The sequence below is a fragment of the Takifugu rubripes genome, chromosome 16 (assembly GCF_901000725.2).
Source record: "Takifugu rubripes chromosome 16, fTakRub1.2, whole genome shotgun sequence".
NCBI classification, from domain to species: Eukaryota; Metazoa; Chordata; class Actinopteri; order Tetraodontiformes; family Tetraodontidae; genus Takifugu; species Takifugu rubripes.
Genome location: NC_042300.1, coordinates 3,710,862 through 3,737,425, shown reverse-complemented (window position 1 = coordinate 3,737,425; position 26,564 = coordinate 3,710,862). Strand labels below are relative to the sequence as shown.

General features: G+C 45.6%; 2 protein-coding genes across 4 annotated transcripts; one reads left to right on the top strand and one right to left on the bottom strand.

The window, feature by feature from the left end:
- Window positions 1-140: 140 nt before the first annotated feature.
- gtf3c2 (general transcription factor IIIC, polypeptide 2, beta) lies at window positions 141-10,120 on the top strand. 2 transcript variants are annotated; one of them, XM_011611764.2, is made up of 20 exons: window positions 141-243; window positions 909-1,028; window positions 1,230-1,800; window positions 1,941-2,080; window positions 2,347-2,534; window positions 2,604-2,689; window positions 2,776-2,853; window positions 3,045-3,143; window positions 3,236-3,463; window positions 3,570-3,681; window positions 3,757-3,886; window positions 6,557-6,582; window positions 6,677-6,806; window positions 6,898-7,042; window positions 7,248-7,409; window positions 7,520-7,598; window positions 7,809-7,937; window positions 8,129-8,362; window positions 8,475-8,582; window positions 9,229-10,120. In XM_011611764.2, exons 2-20 carry the CDS (start codon window positions 989-991, stop codon window positions 9,406-9,408), a joined length of 2,865 nt encoding a protein of 954 aa, XP_011610066.2. In that variant the 5' UTR covers window positions 141-243; window positions 909-988; the 3' UTR covers window positions 9,409-10,120. The 2 variants fall into 2 exon arrangements, with proteins under 2 accessions (XP_011610066.2, XP_011610069.2); XM_011611767.2 differs by having other exon boundaries at window positions 152-243; window positions 858-1,028.
- Window positions 10,121-10,239: 119 nt separating this feature from the next.
- Window positions 10,240-19,183, bottom strand: slc30a2 (solute carrier family 30 member 2). 2 transcript variants are annotated; one of them, XM_029849255.1, is made up of 8 exons: window positions 19,055-19,183; window positions 14,164-14,369; window positions 13,682-13,828; window positions 13,424-13,577; window positions 13,124-13,340; window positions 12,844-12,949; window positions 12,517-12,651; window positions 10,240-12,387 (listed from the first exon to the last, which is right to left on the bottom strand). In XM_029849255.1, exons 2-8 carry the CDS (start codon window positions 14,300-14,302, stop codon window positions 12,242-12,244), a joined length of 1,044 nt encoding a protein of 347 aa, XP_029705115.1. In that variant the 5' UTR covers window positions 14,303-14,369; window positions 19,055-19,183; the 3' UTR covers window positions 10,240-12,241. The 2 variants fall into 2 exon arrangements, with proteins under 2 accessions (XP_029705115.1, XP_003971454.3); XM_003971405.3 differs by lacking the exon at window positions 19,055-19,183 and adding an exon at window positions 17,749-18,268.
- Window positions 19,184-26,564: the final 7,381 nt, after the last annotated feature.

Genomic DNA, 26,564 nt, shown 5'->3' with positions numbered 1-26,564 from the left:
GGAATGTGATCCTCAGCACCCTGAAACCGGTGACACATAGACAGGAACGTTTGTATTTTCACACCAGGTAAAGAAAAACGCAGGAATGTAATTGTATCCACATCACCGGTGATATTCTACGGGGTCTTTCCTGGTAGTAGAGTCTGGGATTCGATCTCAGTGACCGGCTGCTGCCTCCTCGGCTTGGTTGACGAGGCGGTTCTGCCTCCGCCACCGGGGAAGAAAGTCTCCATGACGAGCAGGGTGAGCTTTTAACGGGGCCGGTGCTTTTCTGGGTCACATTTTGGTACCATATGGTTTTATAAAGTAGGTTGGTCATAAACGCCACCCAGGAAAGTTCCGCAAACTACATCTACTTTAGCCAGTTAGCCTTAGCTAATGTGGCATTAGCTTCCACGGTGATTAGAAGAACGCTCAATAAAAGAGAAGTTTACTACTTAAATGTTAAGCTAATCTTTATGAATGGCACTTGAACTACGCGTCGATTTTACAAGCGCCACGTAGATATTAAGTTTTCATCTTTTTCTCATTTACACTTGACAGCGCGTAATCTGGTTGAAGTGAAAGCGATTTGATATGTGAATGAGGAGGAGGATGAAGACACTTATGATGAAATATTGCTGATCCATATTATTGATCCATTTTAGAAATATGTGACGGCGTATTGCAAAATGTTTGTTGTCTAATTGTTTGTCAGCAATTATGTCTGATCTGCACTAAAATCAAGATTTGAAGTCACACCATACACGCCAGGAACCCAATTATAAGTAAATCCATATGTGTTGTATTATATATTCAAGCAACAGGTAAAGAATTGAACATCTGGCTTCTTTTGCCTCCTTCGATGCCTTTGACAGTAGATCTTAGAGCTGGAAAATTATCCTGATTTCTGCGTGTTGCTTGAACAGTTGACAACACCGTCGACAACAAAATACTGATCAACATATGAAGAGACACCTGACAACGCAGCAACAACACAACCAACCTGATGGATGGGCCCACAACTCCCCCCTCTGACTCTGGTCAAGGTATGAAGGATTCTAAAAACCCCACTGCTCGGACAGTGCCGGCATATCGGGATCAAAATATTTGCTCCAAAATACAGAAATGTTGTTTTCAGATCGAAGGTGGGGTTGTTGTTTGCACCCATGATCTTTGATTAATACTAAAAAAGAAACCTTTCCAGATATGTTGGATTTTACAAAGGTACAAACCATGTTTCCTTTCAGGTCAGGGGAAGCGACCAGAAGAGGTTGCTGAATTAATGACCAGCCCCACAGCAAGACAGCGTAAGAAAAATTCTAAATATTTGGACTATGAGACTGAACAAGACAAACCACAGGGCCAAAAAACACCTCCAAGGAGTGAAGGAGAAAGAAGGAGAGGAAGGGGGAGAGGAAGAGGCCGAGGAAGAGGCCGAGGTCGAGGAAGATCGTCCTCTTCCTCTAAGATTCCACTGCAGTTGCAGTCTGCAGAAGGTCATCTAGATGGAAATGCAAAAACGGCTCAAGATTCTGCTGGAAACATCTCGGAGGAAACTCCTAGAAAGGTAGGAAGGCCGAGAAAGACACCCGGTCGAAAACCTGTAGCCGGAAAGATGGTCAACCCTGATGGGCTCCCAGCTGAGGGAGGTGGGGATGGAAATCCTCCACAGCAGGAAAATGGAACACCGAAGAGGAAGTACGTGAGGAGGCATCCGACACAGGTAATGGAACCAGACTCACTGGTTCCAGAGGCTCAGACAGAACCCGAGGAGGAGATGCAACCTGCAGGACGCAGCAGGAGAAGCGCAGCTAAAGCGTAAGTAAGGTGTTATTACATGTTCTATTCAATGGTGAAATGCCTTCTACCCACTTAAGTTAACTTTACATTAGCGTAAAAATTGTGTCTCCGATACCTTTGCTTTATTTTTCCGTAAATGTTGTGACGGTTCCATGCAGGGCTTTGAAGTACCTCCGTGATTTGGCTAAAGAAGTATTCTGCCACCACTCCGAGGAACCCGGCTCAGAGCCAGCAGCTGATGAGGACGGCAGCTGCCCAGGAGCCGGCGCAGAGCCAAAGAGCGTGAAAGGGAGAAAAGGTCCAGATTTTAATGTATAAAGATTTCATGCTTTCTTTGAGAAACCCTTTTATTCCCTTTAAACTTTCTTTGATCCTCATTTAAAAAAAGTGTTCAAACTTATAATTATTGAAACTCCAAATTGGTCCTAATCATCCTTTAAATATACATATTAATCATGTGATTCTTGCAATGTTGATATCCGATTATGAAACCCGCTATGGTTTGATGATATGTTAATAATTATGATATTATCCTGACCTAATGGCTCCGTTCTGTTCCTGCAGGCCGTAAAGGTGCGAAGCGGAAGCGCACCGATTCCGATAGTGACCCGGCAGAAGACGTGGACTTTATTCCTGATGCTGAAGAAGAAGAGGAGGAGGAATTGGAGCACATGGAAGATGATGACAACGCAGAGGACTTGGATTCAAGGACAATTGGAAAAAGTCAAACCCCCAACAGCAACAGGGCATTTGTGAGTACATTAAGACTGAATTTAGGAGCATTTGTAACAGCACCGGTTAGTTACACCTCTCTCCTGCAGCCTTTTGGCTATTTAAAATCCTCCAATGGGCTCTCCTCCAACATCATGAAAACCATGTGGGATGCCATCGAGACCACCAAGAAGTTGTAAGTAGCTGACACCAGATTTTGGACCAGATCAGATCAGCAGAGAACAGGAGTGAAGAGCTGAGGGTGACGCCTGTGTTTTACAGCCGAGCGGAGCACCACGGCAGCTGGGTATTTCCCACGTGGCGCCCCTCCATCCACCACTGGGTTCCAGTACCACAGAGGTAGAGATAACCTTTAACCTCCATCTGTAGTACTAGGGATGCACGGTTGGATATATCTGTACGTTGACAGCTGTGTCCCTTCACCTTTGACCCTTCCACCCACTTATTGCTTGATTCATGCATACTAAATAATCAAGCAGGATTTTCTCCCACCAATTATTTAACCTGCATCTGTACTGTGTGTTTGTCAGTGATCTGGAGAGATATCTGCCTCAGGAACTTCACTCAGCTGCTTTTAAAGTGTCCAGATCTGGCCTGAAGCAGGACGAGCCTCTGCAAAGACTCGGCAGGTTTGACTCATTCTGCTAAAAACAAGTTTTTCTAATCTTCTTGGTTCTGTAGCTTCATGTGGCATGCTCTCTGCTTGTGTGTGGCCGACCAGGTTCACCTCAGCCCCCCCTCACCCGGATCGCTGGGACATGTCCCTGTTTGCAGGTGGACCCGTCTGGGCCGTGGAGTGGTGTCCCACGCCTGACACAGCCCAGGCGACCCAGTACATCGCTCTGGCCTGCCATCAAGGCATGGATGACCAGCACTTTGTCAACAAAGTGTACACAGAAGCTGGACTGGTTCAGCTGTGGGATGTGGGCAGTCTGACGTTCAACAGCAGGTACTGGTGGAACACCAACCAGTAGAATATAGAAAATCCTCAGTCAGAAACTGTGTGTGATTAAATGTCACCGTTAATGAATCGTCGTTTGGTCTTTGCTGTGCAGTCCGAGCTCCCAGCCCACCTTGGCCTACGGTCTGGCCCAGGACAAAGGCTTCATCTGGGATCTGAAATGGTGTCCTGCGGGGGCCTGGGAGCCCCCCAACTCTGGCGCAAAGGTACGTTGTTATCAGAGCCATTACAAGGTTCAATTTGGAATGAATAAAATATTGAAATGTGAGCAAATCCCACAGGCTCCTTTCATGCCCAGACTGGGTCTTCTGGCAGTGGCCACCTCCACTGGTGTGGTCACCATTTACAGCCTGCCCCACCCCGAAGCTCTGCGCTCCAGCCAGAGGGAAGCTAACGGCAGCATGGATGCAGGTATTGTAATTTAGCTGGGAAGCCAGACAGCAGGAAAATGACTTCCTGTGTTCAGCAGGGGGCAGTGTTGCCTTCTGAGCGCTCACACTCCGTCTTCGTGTCCCAGCTACAGCTACACTGTTTTTACATTTTTACTGGAAACAGCCCAGCTGCACCCCAACACACACACACACACACACCACAATAACATCCTGTGTGCAATACGGTTAGAAACGCTCGCTTGAAGCCTCGCTTCCACGAGTATGAACATTTAGAGACAACTGATAAACACAATCTGACTGACTGCATCTTATGGCCTCTCATCCGTCATTTGGACACAATTGTAATTAACAGCACTGCAGTTAGAGGGGCAGTATCCATAAAGACCCTTGTCATATGGTGTGAAGGTGAAGATTTAGTGCTTGCGAGTCTATCTCTATCTATCTCATGCACATGCACACACACACACACACACACACACACACATGCTGCTCTCCAGTCTGTTTGCTGACATTCAACCGCACTGGCAGCGGCGGTCAGTCCATTCAGAGTGTGTCAGCTGCCTCTGGGTCTCTGCTGATAGAAGACTGAGAATGAGATTAATGCTGACTTATCTGCCACATTCATCGTACCCAGAAAATTAGAGTGTGTGGGCCATATTATATGCAACAAAGCAGAGCTCTAATTTGAATCAAATAGAAGAATCAGCTCCATTTTTCCATCACGTGTTGCTGCCTTTGCATTGTTTTAAAGGGAACCAAGATGGAGAAACTGGTGTACAGGCCTTAGCCTGTTATATGCAAATGAAACATATATCCTGCTGAAAACCAGGTCTGCCGTACTACACTTGGCTTACTTTCACAATTAGGAAGAATGTCGTGCAGAGTTTGGACATTAAACCCCTTATAAAACCTGACATTTCCATTCTTTTTTGCTTCATGGCTGCTGGTTTCCATTTTATTTTGTAGCCGTATGGGTCATTGGGTCCCGTTTCCTTCTCTCTCCGGCCCCTCCCGTCAACACTAGGTTATAGTTATTGGATAGAAAGGTTGCAGTGCGCTCACATTTGAAGATACGGTCTCACAAATGCTGACTGCAGATGTTGGAGGCTGGCTCATATTGAGTTCTGAGCAGGGTTATAGTTGGGATTATTGGAACACTGCAGTTTTAAAGTGACTTTAAACACCAATCCTGCAGTTTCTATAATTTTACAGTCTGATGAGACAACTTGAATTGGCTCAATCCTCTGTATTTAGGATGGCTATAACACCTTGTGTGGAACGTTAAAAACTGGCCTTTGGGCCCCCGACTCACCGTCTCCTCACTGTCTGTTGTTGTTTCCAACAGATTACTGTATTGGAGTTAGAATGAATGAGTGAGTAAATGTAGAGAACAAGACTAGAAAAGCTGCAGAATAGAGAAGGGGTGGGGTGGAGATGCAGAGGTGCTGTGTGGAGAGCGGGGAGAGACCGAAGAGAGGAGGGAATGCACATAATTTACAGCGTGCTTCTCCAGACAAGGATCTATAATTGAAATGACAAAGAAGATGCATCACCGAGCCAGTTGTTAGTGTTGGAAGCTATGAATTTGGAGCCGAAGAGGTGACACCTCCTGTATGTGAGCCAGGATGGAGGCTCACGGGTTTGCGCTTTAAGGCTGATTAACAAAGACAGTTACAGCTCAGATGAGGCTCATTTTAAATAACAAACAGGTCTGTATTTGTTCCAGTCAAGGATCCCAACTCCACATTACTACCACTGTGTCTTCACCTAAAACAAACAACAATAGAATAGACTTTAAATTAAAATGATCTGTGGTTAAACCACAAGTGCATGTCTGGACAGAAAGTTCTGTTTGAGTCAGGTTCTAAACATCGGTTTGGACTTGATTTAGGAGGTTTAAGGCTGTTTCTCAAGTGTGAGTGTGTTTTTCTGAGGCTGTGGGGATGTGATGGAGGAGTGAGGAAGACACTGTATTGATCTAAACTGGCAGTGATCTAAATTAAAGGAGAGGAAATTAATGATGTGGAACCCACTGACTCCTGTTTTTATTATTTTTATTGGATTTTACTCCATTAGATACAGCAGTGATTGTCAAGGCAAGCCCAGAAGAATCACGGTGAAAGTGGTGCTTGACGTGCGATCATTTTTAAACACGCAGGAGGATGAACGGCGTCGTTGTCATCCACGATTCAGTATATCTCCTCCCTTCACGTCCAGAGAGCCAGAATCTTCCCTTCAGTCACTCCAGCCTCATGCTAACATGCTAGCATCCGAGCCTGCTCATCAGAGGTGGTTTTAACCCCAGGCAGAACCTTCTGAATGTACACGTTGCAGAGACCTCATCAGCACCTAAGCTAGCTAACATCGCAGCGTCTTTTAAGAGTTCTGGAGGCATTATAACCTATTTTCTGGTGGATTTATCTGGCTATTATTCCTGAGCCCACCATTCGGGTCATAAAGAAACTTCTCCTGCGCGTTACACCAAGCCTTCATCAGGACACACTGCTGTTGCCGTGGCAACCGCTGAGCTAAGCTGATCTACCACCAGGCTGCCATTCTGTGTGTTCATGTTCAGTTTGTTGTTCCACTAAAAGCATGTGACAATGTAACGTCGTCTCTTCTTTTCTAATTACACATCATCATGATTCAACATTTCCCCTTTAATATTCGGAGTTTTGTTTCTCCACAGGCAGCCGGCCGATGCCCGTATACAAGGTATATTCTTTTTCAGTGCGTTTATCTCAAATTCTCCCAGCTTGATGTTATAAGTCGACAGTAGGAGATGAGGAGATGCTGTTGTCATCTGCAGACCGACGCCGTGTTGACGCTGAAGCTGGGCTCCTTTAAAGACCCTCGCCTCGACAGGAGCGGGCAGGTTCTGTCCATGGCCTGGCTGCCTGTCAAACCTCACAATATCATGGCGGTGGGATTCTATGATGGTGAGAGTGGCTGAACGGGATCAACAGTCTGATAGCTCATCTCCAGCCATCTTCACAGGCTTGACATGATAAACGTCTCCGCTCTCTCCAGGTGTGGTTGGACTGTGGGATCTGACCTCCAAATCTACGCTTTTGCGAGTGCAAGAGGCGGACAAGTCACTCTCCCTGCTGCCGTACCGATGCATCCTGGCACACGACCACGCTGTCCGAGCGCTGGCCTTCTGCCCCGCCTCCAGGTAGGTTCACACCCCCAAGGTTAAATGTTCCAAAAGTTGGAAAACTGGGAGACAACGGACGTCATTTCATTATTTATTACACTCCAGCAGTGTGGATTTGGTGGTTTTAGCCAATTCAAATGTGGGTAAAAGACGTTTGGCGGAAAAGCCTCTTCCCATCCGTCCCATCAGAGTTTTCCTCACATTCCACCTGTCTGACTCTCAGGCACCTGTTGGTGACAGCAGGAGAGGACCGCTTCGTGAAGACGTGGGATTTGAGGAGGCTGTTTAACCCCATCACTGCCTTTAAACGCTGCCTGACCAATGAAATCTACTGGCCGCTGAACGCGCCGGGCGTCATGATGGCTCAGGACAACGTCTACACGGCGTAAGTAAACACCTGTGGCGCTGAGGGGGCAGCTCTTACCTGCTTGTCTACAGTGTTTCAACCGATTATCAAACACTGTGAAGTTTGAAGAGTGTGAATGTTTGTTTAAGGATCTCTTCACACGGAGTCCATTATATTGACTTGAACCTTCGCACCTACTTCGCAGTACCAAGAACGGGGACCATGTGGGTGAGTGTGTCCATGTCTTTGGGCCTGGTTTCCTCCCTTTAAAGGGAGTTTCCCCCCCCATTGTTGCTTATTTGTGGGTTTAATGAACTAACTATTAAATGAACTAGTCTGCTCGCTCCAAACTGAAAACAGACGACAGGTTTAGTCTCTGATTATATATTTTCACTGAGGGTCGTGACCTTTAGTGCTGTGACTGTTGTGTCATTGCAGTCCATATCCTACACCGACTGGCTGAACAGCGTGCTGACATCAGACAGCCTGGGCGAGGTCATCCTGGCTGTCTTACCTCAGATATGCCACACACCTCAGTACATTAAACGCACACTGGAGAGACGTTTTGTAAGTATACAACAAAGATCCGTCAGCTTTCCGATGTTGATGCTGATCAGCTTTATGACTCAGTTGCTGCAAACACAGGAAATGTGACTACTTAAATAATGCCTCTCAGTTGCCATGGCGAAGGCTAACGTTCGCTTTGCTAATGGGATGTGACGAGAAGCCAACAGTCACCTTCTTCCTTCTGTGTTCAGCCCGTCTACTTCACATCGCTGGTGCCTCATGATGCAAATAACGACGAGATGGGAGTGGGGGAGGAGGATGAAGGTGCTGCCGCAGAACAGAGAGGAGGAGAGGTGGAAGCGGACGGAGGGAGTCATGGAAGTGGAAGCAGTCCAGCAGCAGCTGGGAAGGATTCTGTCCCGCAGATCCAGACCTACAAAGAAGCAGCGAGGAAGTACTACCTGCAGCTGTCCGACAACAACGTGGTGGGTGGACGCAGGCGCAAAAACCAGCACATTCATGAGGCAGCACACTCAACACAGGTGTGTGCACGAAACGTGTGACACCATCAGTAACGCAAGTGTCACCTGACCTCAGGGGAACTTCACAGGAGGGGAGAGATGTGCGCTGTGGAAACGCATGAAAAACACGGAGACAAAGGCCAAGAATAACCTGGACGAGTCCCCTCTGGGCGCACTTCACAAGGTACACACACACACACACACACACACGTGTGATGTCTCATCAACTCAGAGGGGAGGAGGGAAGGGGGGAATAAACACTAGTAGATGAAGGATGAAATCAGGTGAGAGGTGGCAGAAGAGCTTCTTCTTGTCCTTTTCTCCTCTCTGATGGACACGCGTGTAAAGTCCTGAATGTAATGATGTGTAAAATGAGAAAGATGTCACCCCTTGCTGAACGGGGGGAGGTGGGAGATGGAGAGCAGCGATTTCAGCTCTTGATGTGTTTAATTTTACGAGCGCTGGAGTGGAGGGCGGTACTGCGCCCTCTGGGATGAGATGATGGACGGCTCCTTCACGGGACACACTCTTAAAAAAGAGAGAGAGAGCAAACACTGGCTCTTTGTGTCCAATGGGTAAACAATTGAATGAAAGACAAGAGAATTGATTGACACTAATGGAAGGTATGGATGAGCAATAGAATGGAAAAGCAATCGCAGCAATAATACTTGAATAATATGAGGAGTTCCTCAGGGGCCCAGACTTGGACCACTGTCAGTCTTCATGAGCTTAAATAAACTACTTAAATCAATTGGGATGATGATTTGTTCAAGATCTACAAACAGCATCAACATAAACATCATTTACTTAATAATTTGCTTCCTCTTCAGGTTCGTTTCAGTCCCAACTTTTGCTGCCACACCTGGGTGGTGTCGGGGGGCCGGGCGGGGCTCGTCAGGCTCCACTGTCTCAGGGGGATGTTCAGCACTCCACTTAACATGACACCTGAGAACGAGGCTCACTTCCACGCTCTCTACTCGTTTAAGGAGCCGGAGGCGGGAAACTGCTGACGGATGAGGTCACATGACTAGCGGGCAGTCAGCAGAAGACGCCGGCGTCTTGAAAGCGCGTGAGCGTTAATTCGCCCCGATCCTCGTTTCAGCCACGCTTCATGGATGAAGAATATTGTAGCAGCGTTAGCTGAAGCGGTGATGGGGGGGTTGCGACAGTTGCAGAACCAGAGGTTTCATTTCACACCTTCTTCTCTTCGTATCACCTGATGCTTCGGAGGACCAATCACGCGGACTCTTTCAGCCTCTCAACTCAGGTTGCGGCAGAGAGCAAATACTTGAATTTTTTTTTTTTTTACTGTCCTTTTGGTGGATAGTTTGTACAGAGATCTTTAACAACTTTTCACAGTTTCTTTATAACTTCAGCGCTTCAATGTTATGTGGGTTTTTTGGGGTTTTTTCGTGATTATTTTATTTTTGTTAAAACTGCAGCGTTGAAACATGACCAGGAATATTTTTCAGTGTTTCAACTGAAATTTTTGATCTCATCAAACATTTGGCCTCTAAGTTTAATTAGGGATTTAATCACTTTTGTTGCATTTAGTTAGATATGTAAAATTTGACTGGCAGCATTATAGCGTTAGCTTCCATGGAAATTTGTTGCTATATTTTCAAAAACTGTACAGCTCCGACTTGGGTTTATTCTACAGCTGTTTTTAAATAAATGCTTTTGTAACAAATATTCCAGTATTAAAGTGCATTCTGTAAGTCACCTTGTTACATCGGTTGGTTTGTGCCAGTTAGCATGTGGTGGGTTTGCGGGTCTGGGCCCCACTTACAAATGAAAATCATTCATTTCCACTTTCACGTGTAAAAAAGATGAAAAAAAAATCAAACTTCATCACACGTTTATGCAACATTTATGCAACATCAAAGGACACATTGACAAATAAGCCAAACCTTTCCTCACATGTACAAAAATCATACAAAGAAAACATCTACAAGAGTCAGAGAACAAGAACAGCACAGAACATTTCCGGGTGAGACTTCAGGTCCAGGTTACTTTATTTATACCCGTAGGTAAACTTGGCTTGTGGTTCCCTGGCGTGATGCGTGTATCAAAACTGAGCTAAGAAAACAAGTTTTCTGATTATACATTCAAATTTTTTTGCCTTTTGCAGCTGTTGGAACCGTTCATATTCTCATTTTGCACCATTTTAAAATGAAAACACATTTAAATATACAGAATCTCTTTTTTTTTTAAAAAATGCTGAAAATATACTTTTTTTCCTTTGATTCATCACCAGCGTGACGCGTCAACACCTTCTGACTGGCAGTTGGACATTAAAGTTTACGTGACATCGAACAGTTAACAACCATGCGAGACTCGGAGCAGAACGGACCCCAAAAAACACAAACCGCCATCAACTGATGACGTGGTCGCACACATGCGCGGCGCTCAGTCGCATCATCACATGTGCAAAATGACCGGGAAAAAATGTCCTCAGCCGGAATAAAAAAATATTCACCGTTGCTCACCGAAGCTTACAAGAGACATGCCTTAAACGTTGGTGGTCCCCAGGAACACCAACGACAATGATAATTTAGCAGACTGGCTGAAAGTTGAGCTGAAGCTGGAAGCAGGTGCGCTGGCTCGGTGAAGAGGCGGAGGCCAGCGCTCGGGCGTGGCTGCTTCGTCAGTGTCCGCCAGCATCAGCGCTCTGCTTTGGTGTGGCTACGTTGTGGCGCTTCATCATAACTGCTCCATCTCCTAAACGTACACTACGATGATATTAGGTAAGAGGAGGAACAGAGACTGAGGAGCTGAGGCCGACCATCATTTGTGCCTTTAGGTGTGACGGCTCACTGGACTCGTTTCTCAGTCTGACATCTGAACCTTTCCTCCATCCATCATCACAGACGTCGCGCCACCAAACCAAACATCAAACATAATGTGATGAGTTGAGCTTAGGGACTGTCTGCAGGTCAGCCAGCCAGAGTCCCTGTATTGGTTCTATGAGCAGTTGTCAGACGGCTCTGGGTGATTGATCAGGGTATTAAGCCAGATGAAGGAGTTTTAAAGGGTGAACCAACTGATCCAATGTGATGGATGCGTTCCTGGTAGCATCAGGTGCTCCATGCTAACATGTAGGAAGGCTTCTACGATACAGGCTGACAGCAGAGGGATGCGATTTCAGGTCAACGTGAGATTCTGCTGATGCATCTCGAAGCACATTTGGTTAAATCAGCTGTTCTACTTCTAAAACAGTCTCAGTGAAACCAATTAAAGCTATTTGCGCATGTGGGATAATTGTGGGAATCTGCTGTTGCACGTTGACGGTGCTACAAATACAGCCGCCCCAGGTTGACGGATATTTACTGCAACAGTTGCTGTGAGAGCGCCTTAAGATTTTCCTGAACAAAGGTTCTGATCCCGCTGACAATGCTGGCAAATATGGTGCCGGTTTAAAGGAACGGTAGATGTAGAACACATGGTTCTATCACCTGGCAGTTTTCCATGAATTATTGGAAGTTTAGGCAGTGTTTTATTGGTACTGAGACGTGATCGACAGGTGCAGTCGTGCAGAAAATTGCATAAATATATTTGCATTACTTTGGGTGTCGATTCCTTCAACATTCATTCATTAAATCCTTCGTTTTCCAGGTCTGTTTGTTTACCTTTGATCAGGTTTGTTTACAGGAAGTGGTTTGCAGCCTTGCTGGACCAACTGATGCCTTTTTTTTGTTAGCATGGAGCTCCATCATTAGCACCAACACATACATGATATTAATGTCTAATTCGAGGAAGAACACCACTGAGAACCTCAGTGCAGTTCTCCCTGGCCCAGCTCATCTCAGGGGAAGGGAAAAGACCCAGTTCTGTGTGCTTTCATCACTCACTGGGGTCTTTGCACTGGCAGCAGTGCCTCATGTCCTCCGAGTAGAGCTCCACTTGGATGGTAACACTGTAGAACCCAAATTTGGTGTTGAGCAGATCGGTAGCTTCCTGCAGCACCCACTGGGCATCGGCGCCCTCCTCTGGTGTGGAATGAGAAAGCAGGGAGGGGGGCTTCTCTGTGATTTCAGTCACACATAAACGTTGCAGCGAAGTATTGATGTTGGCTAACTGGAGGAAGAGAATAGGCCCCACCCCCTATGTGACCTTACCTATAGCCAGGTGCACTGAGACCAGTGCCTGGCTCACAGACAGGGACCAAAGACGCAGACAGTGGATTGACTTGACCTTCTGGACGGAGAGCAGCACCTCCTTCACCGAGTTAAATTCTATTCCTTTAGGAGAACCTGAAAAACAAAATAGGAATTCAAATGGATGTCAACATCTGCGCTGTTTTTCCTCCCTGAAACTGCACGTTGAGCTGCACGGGTGAAAGGTTGGACAAGAGGTCTGCCACCTGCTGAGGCCTACAGAGATCTGTGACATCGCCTGAACCCAGCTTGGGCTCAGCTGGACAGTTCAGCGTCTATCTGGACTACCTTCCATCAGGATCCGGAAAACATCTCTGAGGATGGTGACGGTGGTGCAGAGGACAAAGACCGAGAAGAGGAAGGTACAGATGGGGTCGGCCACTTTATATTCTGGCTGCAACAGACAGAAAAGCAGAAGAAAAGCTACAGAAGAAGCTGAATATTACCACTAAAACCTGAAATTGTGCTTCCTTCACACACGTTTCTAAACTATGATGCAATCAGATCACGAGGGGACGAGTTAACAGGTTAAGTCTCCCCCCGCTGTAATCAGATAACTTCAACTGACCCGGAAGTAGATGATTAACGCGGCGACCATGACGCCGACGCTCTGCAGCAGGTCTCCCACCACGTGAACGAAGGCGGCGCGCACGCTGGCGTTGTCATGGCTACCGAGCATGTGGGAGTGGCCGTGAGCGACGGGACTCAGGCCGCTCTCGTCCATCTGGTGGTAGCCAGTGCCCTGGGCGCTGAAGGTGGTGGAGTGATGGAGGATGTAGGCCATGCTGAGGAAGGGACCACATTTCTGCTGTTGCTGGGAGGACCGTGATGCACCGCGTCAGCAGCTATGGTGCTAAGCAACACTCACATTATGTTCACGATGACGGCGCAGCCGGAGGTGATTAACATCACGTGGCCGTTGATTTCGTAGTCATTGTGGACGATCCTCTGGATGGCTAAATAGACCAGAACACCCGTGACGATCCAGATGGACATGACGGAGATGAACGCCCCCAGGATTTCTGCGGCGAGAAGAAAAAGAATCAGTTTGATGCTTGAAGGAGTCATCAGATGCTAACATGAGGGGGCGTGGTCATTAGAACGTGTTAACCACAATCGCCCTCACCTGATCTGTGCCAGCCAAACGTCATGGACTTGGTGGGAGGCCTAGAGGAGATCCACAGGGAGAACAAGCTCACCATCATGCTGCCAAAGTCCGTCAGCAGGTGAGCTGCATCGGTCATGATAGCCAGGCTGTGGGCCAGGTAGCCCCCTGCAGGAGACCACACCCACAGCAGCGTTAGGGTCCACCACGGGAACCAAGGAGAAGGAAAACACTCTGTTTATCATCCCTGAAGTACTCGAGGGCGTCTGTAAATATTTTCTCAAACTCTCGTGATGGCTGAATTCCCCTTGTTTTGCATGTTTGTGTATTTACCAGACAGACCGTTCATGGCAGGAAGCTACGCTAGCAATGCTAACAACTGCGGCACCCATCCAGGAGGAGTCCCGATTAGGAAGATGTTTAAAGCAGCTGCTGACTGAGGCTTTGATCAAAACCCTAAACAGGAAGCATGTTTTTGATTTAAGGAGGAGGCGTGTCTTTACCGATGACTTCACCGATCATGAAGACCAGGCAGACGGCTGAAGCCATGTAGAGTTTCTTCTTGGCCAGATGCTTGTCCCCTCTGTCCTCACGCACCAAAGCTCCGGGACCGTGACAGTGGGTGCCTCCCGGTCGCTCCATGGCGCCGGCCACACCACCATTTTTTATGGAGAAGGTGGAACACTGGTCTTTTAGTTCTGGACTGGAGCTGCAGACGTACAGAAAATACATCCTTCATTTGGGTTTAGAAAAATTTAAATATTCACACCCTCATCTGGGGACTGATGGCACACAGCTGAGATGGTAGCATGTGATAATATAGCATAACTTTACTAACTGGTTCATATTTGTACAGATCTAGAGGCAACCTGCCGATACAGCTTTTCACCTCGACGGCAGAATCCACTGAGCTGGGTTTTAACCACGACAACAAAATAAACTGCTGACTGGCCACTTTGTTAGGCACACAAAGGCACCACGGTGACTGCAAGGGAGAGCTGCCATGATGGAGGCAATGAGCTGGAAAAACCTAATTTGGGCTGGCTTGAGATAAACACACACATGCACCCACCTAATGTCACACTCTTCACGTGGGAGATTGCCAGTGTAGCATTATAGGCCTTTATCTCTCTCTCTCTCTCTCTCTCTCTCTCACACACACACACACACACACACACAGATATAATGCAGCATGTCCAGACTGAACGGAGGCACCCAAGCAGAAAGCAGATTCTCTTCAATTACACACTCCCAACATCCCAACATCCATAATCAATAAGCTAACACACATTCTCACACTCTGAGGCTTCAGCATAATTCTACATTTAAACATGTTGTTATCACGATACAACAAACACTTTATAGCAAAATGTCTTCTTAGCCAGATGCGTCATAATGCGTCACAAGCTCCAAAGGTTTAAAAAAGGTGTGTGTGTGTGTGTGTGTCTATATATATATATACATACATACATTCATACATACACATACAGCGTATGTACATGGGCGTGTGTATACACATTTTTTTTTTTTTTTGTGTGTGTGTGTGTGTGTTAGATATATTGAACTAATCTACATTCCTTACTGTGAGTTATTCTCGTCACGTCCTGTGACCTGTTTTCCGCCCAAAAATCGGACATTTTCAGAGCAAACTTTCTTATTCTGCGTCTCTAATTAATCCATTTTTGGGACCTGCAGAAAGTTGCTGGAGAGCTCAGAGAAACTTAATTTCGCGTGTAGAAAATGAAAAGTCTCCCAGCTGTCAGCTGGCGTCCCTCAGGGCCACGTTCACCTGAGAGGGTCTCCACACACACTCAGGCACTGGTTTAACTGGGACCAGCCCATTATCTCAGGTCCACATCCAATAAATAGGCATGTTCTACTAAACGATCCTGCGTTACTATTTCAACTCCATCCTGATTCAAGATTGACAATAAACATTTACATTTGCTCACGCATCAAACACATTTATAGGAAATTTAATTCATATAATTTCCCCACGACCTCGAGCTCGGAAAAGGCTTCACGCACACACGCACACACGCACTCATCACAAATGATGTGTGAAACCCCAAATGTGCTGCCATATGGACACATCCCTCCCTCTCACTCACGCGCTCAGGCGCGTGCACGGATAAAGTCCTTCCTTTTATTGGGAGATCATTTCTACATGAAGCTGCTATTCAGGCCTGTTCGTGCGTGAGTGTGCGTGCGTGCGCTGGGTCGGCTGATTGATGTGTGAGCTGATCACGACAGATCACGACAGATTTCGGTCCCAGCGAACAGTTATTGATCAGACGGATCAGATCAGCCCACAGGTCATTGATAAGCGGCTGTAAAGGCCCGCGTGATTCTAAAATCATCGAGGAAATCAGGAGAGAAATGATTTAAAAGGCAGAAAAATCAAATGCTTTTACAGTTTTTCTCAATTGGTTTGGTACATTTCTCACATCAGAATTGAAATTCTCAAAAGTTCTTGTTCAATTGTCACATCATCATGCCATTTGTGCAGATGAAAAAGGCAGTTTCTCATTGCATTGAACAAATTGCAAATGCTTTTGTCCATCCATGCAAATGATTGTGTACAATTCTCAGTTTTTTCGTACATTATCAATTGCTTTTGTCATGCTAATCAAAATGCTTTGTTATAGGAATCTATCAAATAGTCTCTTTCCCCAAAACATTTAGGCTATAGTTCATCATATAAGTCTTCACATGCAAAATGATTTACCAAGCCATCATAACATGTCAAGCATATATACATTTCCATAAGACATTTGTCTGTAAATATGATCTAAATTGGTAAATTCCTCCCAGGTGAATCTAGACTTTCTCTAATGAAAAGAGTTGATCAACCAATGATCGACAGTTTTCTGAATGAGCTCAAGGGAGCATCTCATGAACAATCTACTGGGGAGTATATAGGTAACCAGAGCACAATAGAAAGTTACAAGTAGGTGTGACGTGGATGAGAATTTGTGGCCTAACAGACAGGAACGGGAAGAAGCTGAAGATCAGGATTGAGATTAGAATTTGGGGAGTTGTTCATATTTTTTTGTTTACCTACTGTATGACCTATGTTTATATTTTTGACCTATGTTTACTTACGTATTGTATTTCACCTTTGTTATGTGCAGTGCTGTCTTTTTTTTTTCTTTACGCACTGCAATGTCGATGTTTGCCAATAAAGAAGTCATTCTGTAAATGTGAATCTTGTCTTTTCCAATCAATCTTACACATATACATTATATGAGGTCAAATGTACAACACTTGTCATCACACCTAAACCACATTTTACATCAACATGTCCCTTCAAAGTGCACTATTCAATTGCCAACATGACTAATGAATTTGACTGTCTTATCCGTACACAATGACACAATGATTAAACATTCTGATGGCACTGACAAGTATGTTGACACAAAAACTTGCTTTTGAGGGATGGACTAAAGATTTTGAGCAAGAGACTGGCTTTTGCAGGTGATCCACGGTGTTTTGCTATTTGTTCAAACTGTTTTGAGAAATGCACTTGATCTTCTGCAAATTGCAAGAATGATTGGAAAAATGTACCAAAGTGATTGAGAAAAACTCTAACACGATTTCGATGGCTGGTACTTTTTCTGATATTCTTCATAAATTTTCAATTCTAAAATATAAAAAATAATATTAATAATATTGGTTTTTTTTCTTATTTTAGTGACAGATTTTCTTTTCACAGGGCGCTAAACACTCGTTATTTCTAACCCGCAGACACCGTCCTCGGTTCTGATCGGACTGGACCTGCCTCCGACCGATGATGGGTTTTCTATCCGCTGCTTAATGAACTGGGGTCCGGGGTCATTTGTCTCATGGCTGTCAGGAAACAAGCCAAGCATGGAAATGAATTTGTTCATTCATTTAAAACAGCAGCGCCGGCTTCCATCTCAAAATCAGTGATTTTACTGCCGAAATAAAATGTAAAGTATCCAGAGACAATATGTCCGTCCTCTGTTTTTGTTTTTTAGTGTTTATCCGTATTGTAAATCCGTATTTATTAAACCAGCTTTGAAATGAATGCAACGTGCCACTCGGGGCCGCGCACATCTCCTCACCTTTGCAGCTGCAGAGAATACATCTTTGCATTCTTCTCCAGGACCAGTTGAGATTTCTCCGAATTGTTTTCTTTATTGTCCATTTTCCAGCCGGGCGTCTAATGTCTGGAGGACTTGATCAACTGTTGGTCTTCTTGTTTCAGGATGCTGCAGGAGTTGCGGGTGAGAATCGACAGGTCCGGGTCCGGATTTTCACTGGATGCCGGGGAAAGTCGTTCAGTCTGCTGGGAAATGTCCCGAACAGCGCAGAAAAGCTTTCATCGCGATGCCGAGGACGCAGAAGGAGGAAACGTGCACACGTACGCGGTTTCTTCTGAGGCTATAGTTCAGCATCGGTCGCGAAGCCGCAGCGACAAACTAGGAGCGCAAGACTGCAGCTGCTGCTGTGGGCGCTCCAATATAACAGCAGCCTCCAGCAAAGAGGCCGATCAGCTGCAGCAGCCTGAGCCAGAGGAGCCTCAGCAAAATGTTGCACAGATTATACGATTAAACGCAAATTAACAACAGAAGTTCGTTTATTATTTCCGCTCCATGTTCAAATAAAATAAAATAAAATGTAAAATCATTATCTGCCCCAGGCTCTAATTAGTTTAACATACACACTGTGAAATAATTATTGAAACAACCAAACAAACAGGTTGAATTGTTTCAATGGCCTTCAGCATTATTGTTTTATATGTAGCCCTGGGTAAAACCAGGCATGTTAAAAAAAAAAAGACATAAGTTAGAATAAATAAAGAAATAAATAGCAGTTAGGGCTAAAAAGAAACAGTTCATGATAAGTTAGTAATTAAAAGGCCACTTCAGATTAAAAGTATGACGGAGTGATTTAGCGGTAGGGGGTGAGTTCTATGTAGTATATGTGTTTTCCAAGATGCATATTACATGTTTGATGCGTTGTCTGTGAATGTATATGTTTTAATGTCCCGGGGAAACAGAAGAAATAGACAAGTGGAACAAAATGTATTTTATTTTGAAAAGCCGATGCGCAGGTGTGAGGGGAGTCGGAGGAAGGAGGGAGAGAGGAGCGCGAAAAACGGAAAAGTTGATCAAGTGTGATAGAAGTTCGTCATTATAGTCATTCTAGTGTTCGACCAGAACTCCTTTTGAAGACTGAGTGGTGACTTTCAAGCAAGTGTTGAGTGGAGAACTCGATACGACAAACGGACGAAGAGGAGAGTGCACGTAGCTGCTGACTAAGTGGCTGCTAACCCTGAACTTGGCTAACGAGCTGGCGGCGAGCAACCTGGTAGAGCCGAGCAGAGTGTGGACCGCGGTGGAGTGAGCTGAGTCCGGAGGTTCTTACCTTCCTTTGGATCCTCCCTTCCCCTGCTTCAGCAGTTATTCTTCTCACCTGAGGTAACACCTGAGGCACAGCTACACCTTTGTTTTTCCCTGTAAGGTGAAGCAGCCAGTCGTTTGAGCCTACCACGGTACCCGAGCTGCAACCAGGCCTGCTACGGTAACTTAAGTATTGCCGGCTATTTTATTTTATTGGGGGCCCCACAGTAACGGTTTATTGTGCATATTTTGCATATGTGAACGAAGCCTGTTTACAAATGTTAATTTTCTTGAATCTATTTTCTTGAATCTATTTATTTTTTATTTAATTTTCCACTGAAACAGTGTTGGTCTTTGAATTCCTTGGATTAAGTTCATTCCAGAAACCTTATTCATTATTTCATATTTTAGAAAGAGCTCAGGTTAGCCACCTCTCAAATAGTAAAATACACTAGAGAGGCGCTACATAAAATGGAGGCACCGCTGGGATTTTTGTAATTTTACTGTGTGATTCTACTGTGGGTTGGGTTTTTGCATGTGTTCAAGGAAAATTGGCAATTTTTAAGTAAATTGTGCTAACTAAAGTTAAAATGGGAACTCAAGCTGGGTTAGTATCAGCGCTAAAGGGATGGTGCCGTGGCGAGACATTAGATGAGGCTCATGTGGTCATGATTATCACTCAAGAAGATGTATCCATGGACACCATTGAAGAGACGATGCACTCAGTGAAGTGTTTGGGACGTGTGCGCGTCAGAGGTCGAATCTTCAACCTGCAACACAACAAGTACCATGTTTGATGTGAATGCAAGGAAGAGGTGAAAGGTGACATGGTTCCTCCTGAAGTGTTTCCTACTCGGGGTGGGGGGCCATGGCCCGTTATTACCACAGATCCAAAAGCACCTGTGTCTGGGCGGTCACCAGCTGAAGCTCAGCCCGTGGAAAACCTCAGCACATTGTTTCCTGCAGAAGACGCTGCAGCCAAGTCAACCGAGGCTATACTGCGAGCAGTGAGTGATTTGCTGGACAAAACATCCAAGTCATCCAGTGAACATGGAAGCTATCGCTGCCTACGTGTTTTCTCTGGCATATCTCCCACCCCAGCTGGAGAAGAACAGTTTGATCACTGGCTGGGTCAAGCACGGCTCATGGTGGAAGAGTGCGACTGGATATGTGGTGGTTGATTTAGAGTATCCAGCGGAGGTGCTGGGGACAAGCCAGACTGTAACTGTCCTTGCACTCATTTGCCCTAGCCCAAGGACATCAGATGAGGCATCTGTGGTGGTGGGCACCAACTCTAGCCATGTCAGACGCTTGGTGAACCAATGCATTGTGGAAGGCATTGATGTCACAAAAATACTTGGGTTTCAAGTAGTGTCCAAGAGGGTCGGCCTGCCCTCAAGGGGACGGCTGTTCCCGCAAGTGATGATGAGGCTGGCCGGGTCAGGTGGATGGGTCCAGGCCCTTTGATCTTATCCCCTGATGGGGACACTCAGGTGGTTTGTAAAGTGGAGTTGAACAAACCTGTTGAACAAGAAATACTGATGGTAGGTTCAGCCTGAAAAGCTGCCTTACCTGCTGATGTTTTTCTCCTTCCCATGGTTATGCCCAGCAGGGCATTGGATGTCAACAGCTTGAGAGTACTAGTCAAGAATGAGTCTTCCAGAGAAACATCCATACCTGAGGGGGCAGTGATTGTGGTATGTATTACATTGATTCTGTCACTACCATTCCCCCCAAAAAGACTGCCCACTCAGAGTTTGAGGAGAGTGTCATTAACTTTGGAGAGTCTCCCATTTCCGAACAGTGGAAAGACAGACTACGAAAGAAACTGGCTCAAAAGTCTCATGTGTTCTCCATGCATGAGTTGGACATGGATTTGGCCAAAGGTGTGGAGCACGAAATCCAGCTCACTGATTCACGGCCTTTCCGTCAACGATCCCGCCGACTGGCCCCTGCAGACATCAAAGATGTTCGAAAGCATTTACAAGAGTTGCTTCAAGCAGGGATCATATTACCAGATAGCTATGTCCGAAGAGGACAAAGAAAAAACAGCGTTTATTTGCCCGTTTTACCAGTTTGACCGCATGCCGCAGGGCATTACGGGAGCTCCAGCAACCTTTCAGAGGTTGATGGAGAAAGCGGTAGGGGACATGAACCTCTTGCAAGTGTTGGTGTACCTTGACAACCTGATTGTGTTTGGCAGGACGCTCGAAGAACACGAAGAGAGACTCCTCAAGGTCTTGGATCGCCTTGGAGAAGTTGGGTTGAAGCTTTCAGTGGATAAGTGTCAGATCTGCTTGCCAAGGGTCAAGTACCTAGGGCATATTGTGTCTGCCGAAGGTGTTGCTCCCGATCCAGACAAGATTGAGGCCGTTACCTCCTGGCCTAAGCCAACAAACCTGAAGACGCTACAGTCTTTCCTTGGCTTTTGCGGCTACTACGCAGATTTGTACAGAACTATTCTGCCATTGTTAGGCCGCTGACTGAACTCACCAAGGGCTATGCTTCACCTCAAGCGTGCCCCTGATGTAGACAAAGTCTACTTGAAAGAATCAGAGCCCTTTGGAGAGAGGTGGGGTGGGACAAATCTTGCACAGATGCATTCCACCAGATCATCCACTGTGACCCACGCCCCTGTCCTGGCATTCGCTGATCCACAAAAGCCATACATCCTCCATGTGGATGCGAGCTTGAAGGGTGTCGGTGCTGTATTAAACCAAGAGTCCCCTGAAGGTCTGAGACCAGTTGCGTTTGCGAGTCGTAAACTGAGCTATTGGTTAAAGCACATGCACACCAACACTCTGCCCCCCACTCGCACTCACATATACGTTCACCCCCCGCACGCTGCACCATACATGCCTCTCCACCACTACTCCCATGTCTGCCATCATCACAGGTCATTCACTCCATTGAAACCATCATTTCATACGGACAGAAACCCAGGACTGCTTCCAGACGTGACAGTGCTTTTATTGTTCCCATAAAAAGACAGGATGAGCGCACGTCCGGCGCGGACATAAAGATGGCTGCGCTGAACGTGCGCTCACTTTTAAACAAATCTTTTATAATAAACTATTTAATTTTAGATAGAAAACTCGATGGTATTCTCCTTACTGAGACATGGCTTGGCACTGATGCACCTGCTGTTCTCACAGAGGCTTGCCCCCCAGATTTTAACTTTTTATTTTCTACAAGGGGGGGCAGGAAAGGAGGTGGAACCGCTTCAATAACAAGGACCGAAATGTCATCACGCGAGGTCTCTTTTGATAAGTTTCCATCATTTGAGCATCATGCGTTTGTTTTTAGCAGACCTCTATACTCCACCTCTTTTATTAGTCAATTCTCGGAATTTTTATCAATCATTTACGCTAAATACAACAGGATTTTAATAACTGGTGATTTTAATCTACACCTCAACAACGCCTCGGACCCAGTGTCCAGAGAATTTTTAAACCTCCTTCACAGTTTGGATTTTAAACATGTCACGCAGCCGACCCACAGCAGGGGGCGCACCCTGGACCTGGTCATAACCTATGGCCTGTCCGTGGGTGGGTCCTCTGTTGTGGATCTGGCCGTGTCTGACCACTTTTGTGTGTTTTTTAATATCACCAGCTTTAACCAGCGGAGGGCCCCTGTGAGAACGGTGAGGAGACGCTACCTGACTCCTGAAGTGGCTGCAAATTTTATCCAGATCTTACAGAGCACTCCTGCAGAAATTTTACCAGCACCATGTGATTTTATTGTTGACACTTTTAAAAATAAATTCAAGTCAACGCTGGACTCTGTGGCTCCACTTGTCACAAAAACAGTAAGAACAAATCTTGCACCACCGTGGAAAAATGAAGAAATTAGAAAACTGAAAAGAACCTGCAGGAGTGCTGAGAGGAGGTGGAGGAAATCCTCATAAAGAAATATTTTATCAACACCTCAAAACCTACAATAACACAATCAAGCAGGCAAGAACCTCTCATTTCAAAAAACTAATCTCCGATAATAAAAACAACCCCAAATTTCTATTCCACACAATTGAGCTTTTAACCAATGGTAATTTTAATAGGTGTCTCACAACAACAACTGACACCCTCTGCGAGACCTTTGCAGACCATTTCAGGAGTAAAATCGATGCTATTAGATCCAGTCTTTTATCACAACAAATTTTAATCAACAACACTCCTGGATCATTGCTTTCACCTGAGGAGACACTGGAGAGTTTTGTCCTGGTTGATGCGAGGACACTTGGTCGAGTTTTCTCCCAAGTAAGGCCCACAACCTGCCTTTTAGACCCAATTCCCACACCGTTTTTTAAAACATTTTATGGATTCTTTGAGGAACATCTTCTATATATGGTGAATTGCTCTCTTCAGACGGGTGTCTTCCCCACCTCCTTTAAAATGGCGGTGGTGAAGCCCCTTCTGAAGAAGAGCAATCTTGACCACAGCGTTTTAAATAACTATCGGCCTCTATCCAACTTACCATTTTTAAGTAAAATTTTAGAAAAACTTGTTTTTAACCAAGTGAATGATTTTTTTAAACTCAAACGTCATTTTAGAGAGGCATCAGTCTGGTTTTAGGATGAACCACAGTACAGAGTACAGCCCTTTTAAAGATTTTAAATGACATCAGGTGTAACTTAGATAACAAAAAGCTCACGGTGTTGGTTCTGCTGGATCTGACCGCCGCCTTTGATACAGTAGACCACCATATTTTATTGTATAGACGGAAGAACCTGGTCGGCCTCTCTGGTACTGTTCTTAACTGGTTCACCTCCTACCTTACTGATCGAAGCTTCTTTGTAAGTATGGATACATGCTCCTCGAGAATCCATGAGACAAAATGTGGGGTTCCCCAAGGGTCAATCTTAGGTCCAACCCTTTTTAATCTTTACATGCTTCCTCTTGGGGACGTCATCAGGAGCCACGGCATCAGCTTCCACAGCTATGCTGACGATACGCAGCTGTACATCGCCGTGGCTCCTGATGACACAGGGCCAGTTGATGCCCTTTTTATCTGTATTCTAGATATCCAGTCATGGATGGCAGAAAACTTCCTACAGCTCAACCAGGACAAAACAGAGGTCTTAGTCATTGGTCCTGAAGGTCAGAGAGAGAAACTTTTACCAAAATTAAAGGATTTTAAACCATCTCAATCTGTAAGAAATCTGGGTGTGATCTTTGACTCTGAGCTTAGTTTTATTCCACACATCAAAAACATAACCAAGGTAGGTTTTTACCACCTGAAGAATATAGCCAGAGTCCGCCCGTTTCTCTCTCAGGCCAGCACGGAGGTGCTGATGCACACTTTTATCTCTTGTCGTTTAGATTATTGTAATGCCCTGCTCTCTGGTCTTCCAAAAAAGAGCATCACAAACCTACAATTATTACAAAACTCAGCTGACGAGGACCAGAGGGCGGGAGCACATCACACCGGTTTTAGAATCACTGCATTGGCTACCCGTGCGTTTCAGAATTGATTTTAAGGTTCTTTTATTACTTTTTAAATGTCTTAATGGTCTTGGCCCGACTTATTTATCCGACCTGCTTTTACTCTATCAACCCTTGCGGACTCTGAGGTCCTCCGGCACCGGCCTTTTAACCATTCCACAAGTAAGCTCTAAAACGCACGGGGAAGCGGCCTTCAGTTATTATGGTCCCCGACTGGTCCCCGGAGAACCTCAGGGCCACAGAGACTGTTGAGATTTTTAAAAAGAGGCTCAAGACACACCTTTTCAATCAGGTCTTTAATTGATTTTCTGATTATTTTTAATTTCTCTTATGTTCTCATGCTTTGTTATGTTTTATCCTTATTCTACTTGATACTTTTAATGTTTTACTCCCTCAGTTCTTAGTTTCTCAGTTTTTAGCTTTTATACCTTTTATCCCATTTACTGTTTTAGTCCTTCAGCTTTTAGCTCCAGTGTTTCCTCATGGTGTTTCCTCATGGGGGCCTGCCAGGCTGGGAGATGTTTCCGGTCTACCGCTGGGGGTGCTGTCCCATTGTCGACTCTGGCCTGGGTGGTTAGGGGGCTCTGCTTTGCGATGGAGCCTCCGGTCTGTCCGGGTCGGGGTGGCGGTACCACCTGTGGTCACGGACCGTGACCTCCCTCGGCCTGGTGGGCCTCCAAAGGTGGCGTCTCCTTCGCCTCAGGTCTCGGTGCCCAGCCATGTCTCAGCTTGTCTCAGCTTGTTTGTGGGTGTGTGTGTGTAAGTGTGTTGTATGCATGTGTGTGTGTGTGTGTGTGTGTGTCAAGTGTGCCATCGCTGGCTAGCTGCTCTATCGACATATGAGTTTGACGTTCAATATCGCCCTGGTCGCCATAACATTGATGCTGACCTGTTGTCACGAAACATGCTAGGTGCGTATGGTGATGGTTGGGTGACTATACCTCCGTCTGCGGTTAAGACAATCTGTCAGAAAGTCTGCGTCCCAGAGACTGACCGCCATACACCTGTTTATGTTGCCCAACTTGGCGCATCTTCCCACTGCGTTCCTGATGTTTATGCTTGTCCAACACACATGGAGTCACTTGAACTCCTGAGAAAGGCGAGCCTCAGGAGTGCTCAAGAGAAAGATGAGGTCATTGGACCAGCCATCAAGGCTCTTAAAACCGGATGCTGGCCAAGTGAAGCAAACCTAAGCCCAGCGGTGACAAGGTTGAAGCGAGAGGCTGGAAAGCTTTCCATGAAAGATGGACTGCTGTACCGTTACAGTAAACGATCCTCTGGACAGACAGTCGGTCAGATGGTTCTGCCAAAGGAGTTCCGGGAGATGGTCATGAGGGCCATGCATGACGACCTCGGCCATCTTGGGCAGGAGAGAACAGTTGACCTTTACGGAAACGGAGCTCCGCAACGAAAAGGTGAAGAAAATAGGGAAATGTTAAAAAGACTGATAGACTGTTTGGCGGTGACCATCCCCGTGTTTACTGCTTCTGTTGAACGGACATTCTCAGCCCTAAAGCGAATTAAAACTTATGCCAGAAATACGACAGGGCAGGCTCGACTTTCAGCGATAGAAAAGGACTTCTTGATGGAACTGAAACGCACGGATAATCTGCACAACAGAGTAATTGAAATCTTGAGTAAAAAAAAAAAGGCTGGATTTTTGTGTAGAAATAATCAGGATTTTTGGTGAGTAAAATCAAAAATCCTGATTATTATACTAAAATGTTGCTATATTCCTAAATAATTTAGCGTGTTGGGGAGGGTCAGTGTGGGAATTTCCCAGCATGCTTTGTGGCAGTGTGTCTGGGTTCAGGTTGGTGTTAACCCTGTTTTTGTTCGTTGTAAATGTTATCTTTTGCAACTTTCAATGTTAGTGTTCTATTTATTGAGTTCTGGTTGTTGATGTATTTAATTACTGTTTGCACTTACACACCACTAAAATGAAACATTACAATTATAAATAATTGACTCACAGCGGAGATAAAATTCATACGCAATGAAATAAAACCGATTTGGGCCTAAATTTATAGGAAGGCATGCAAACGCAAAACACAACGAATGTACTTTTTTAAATTCAAGATCTGTGATGTCATA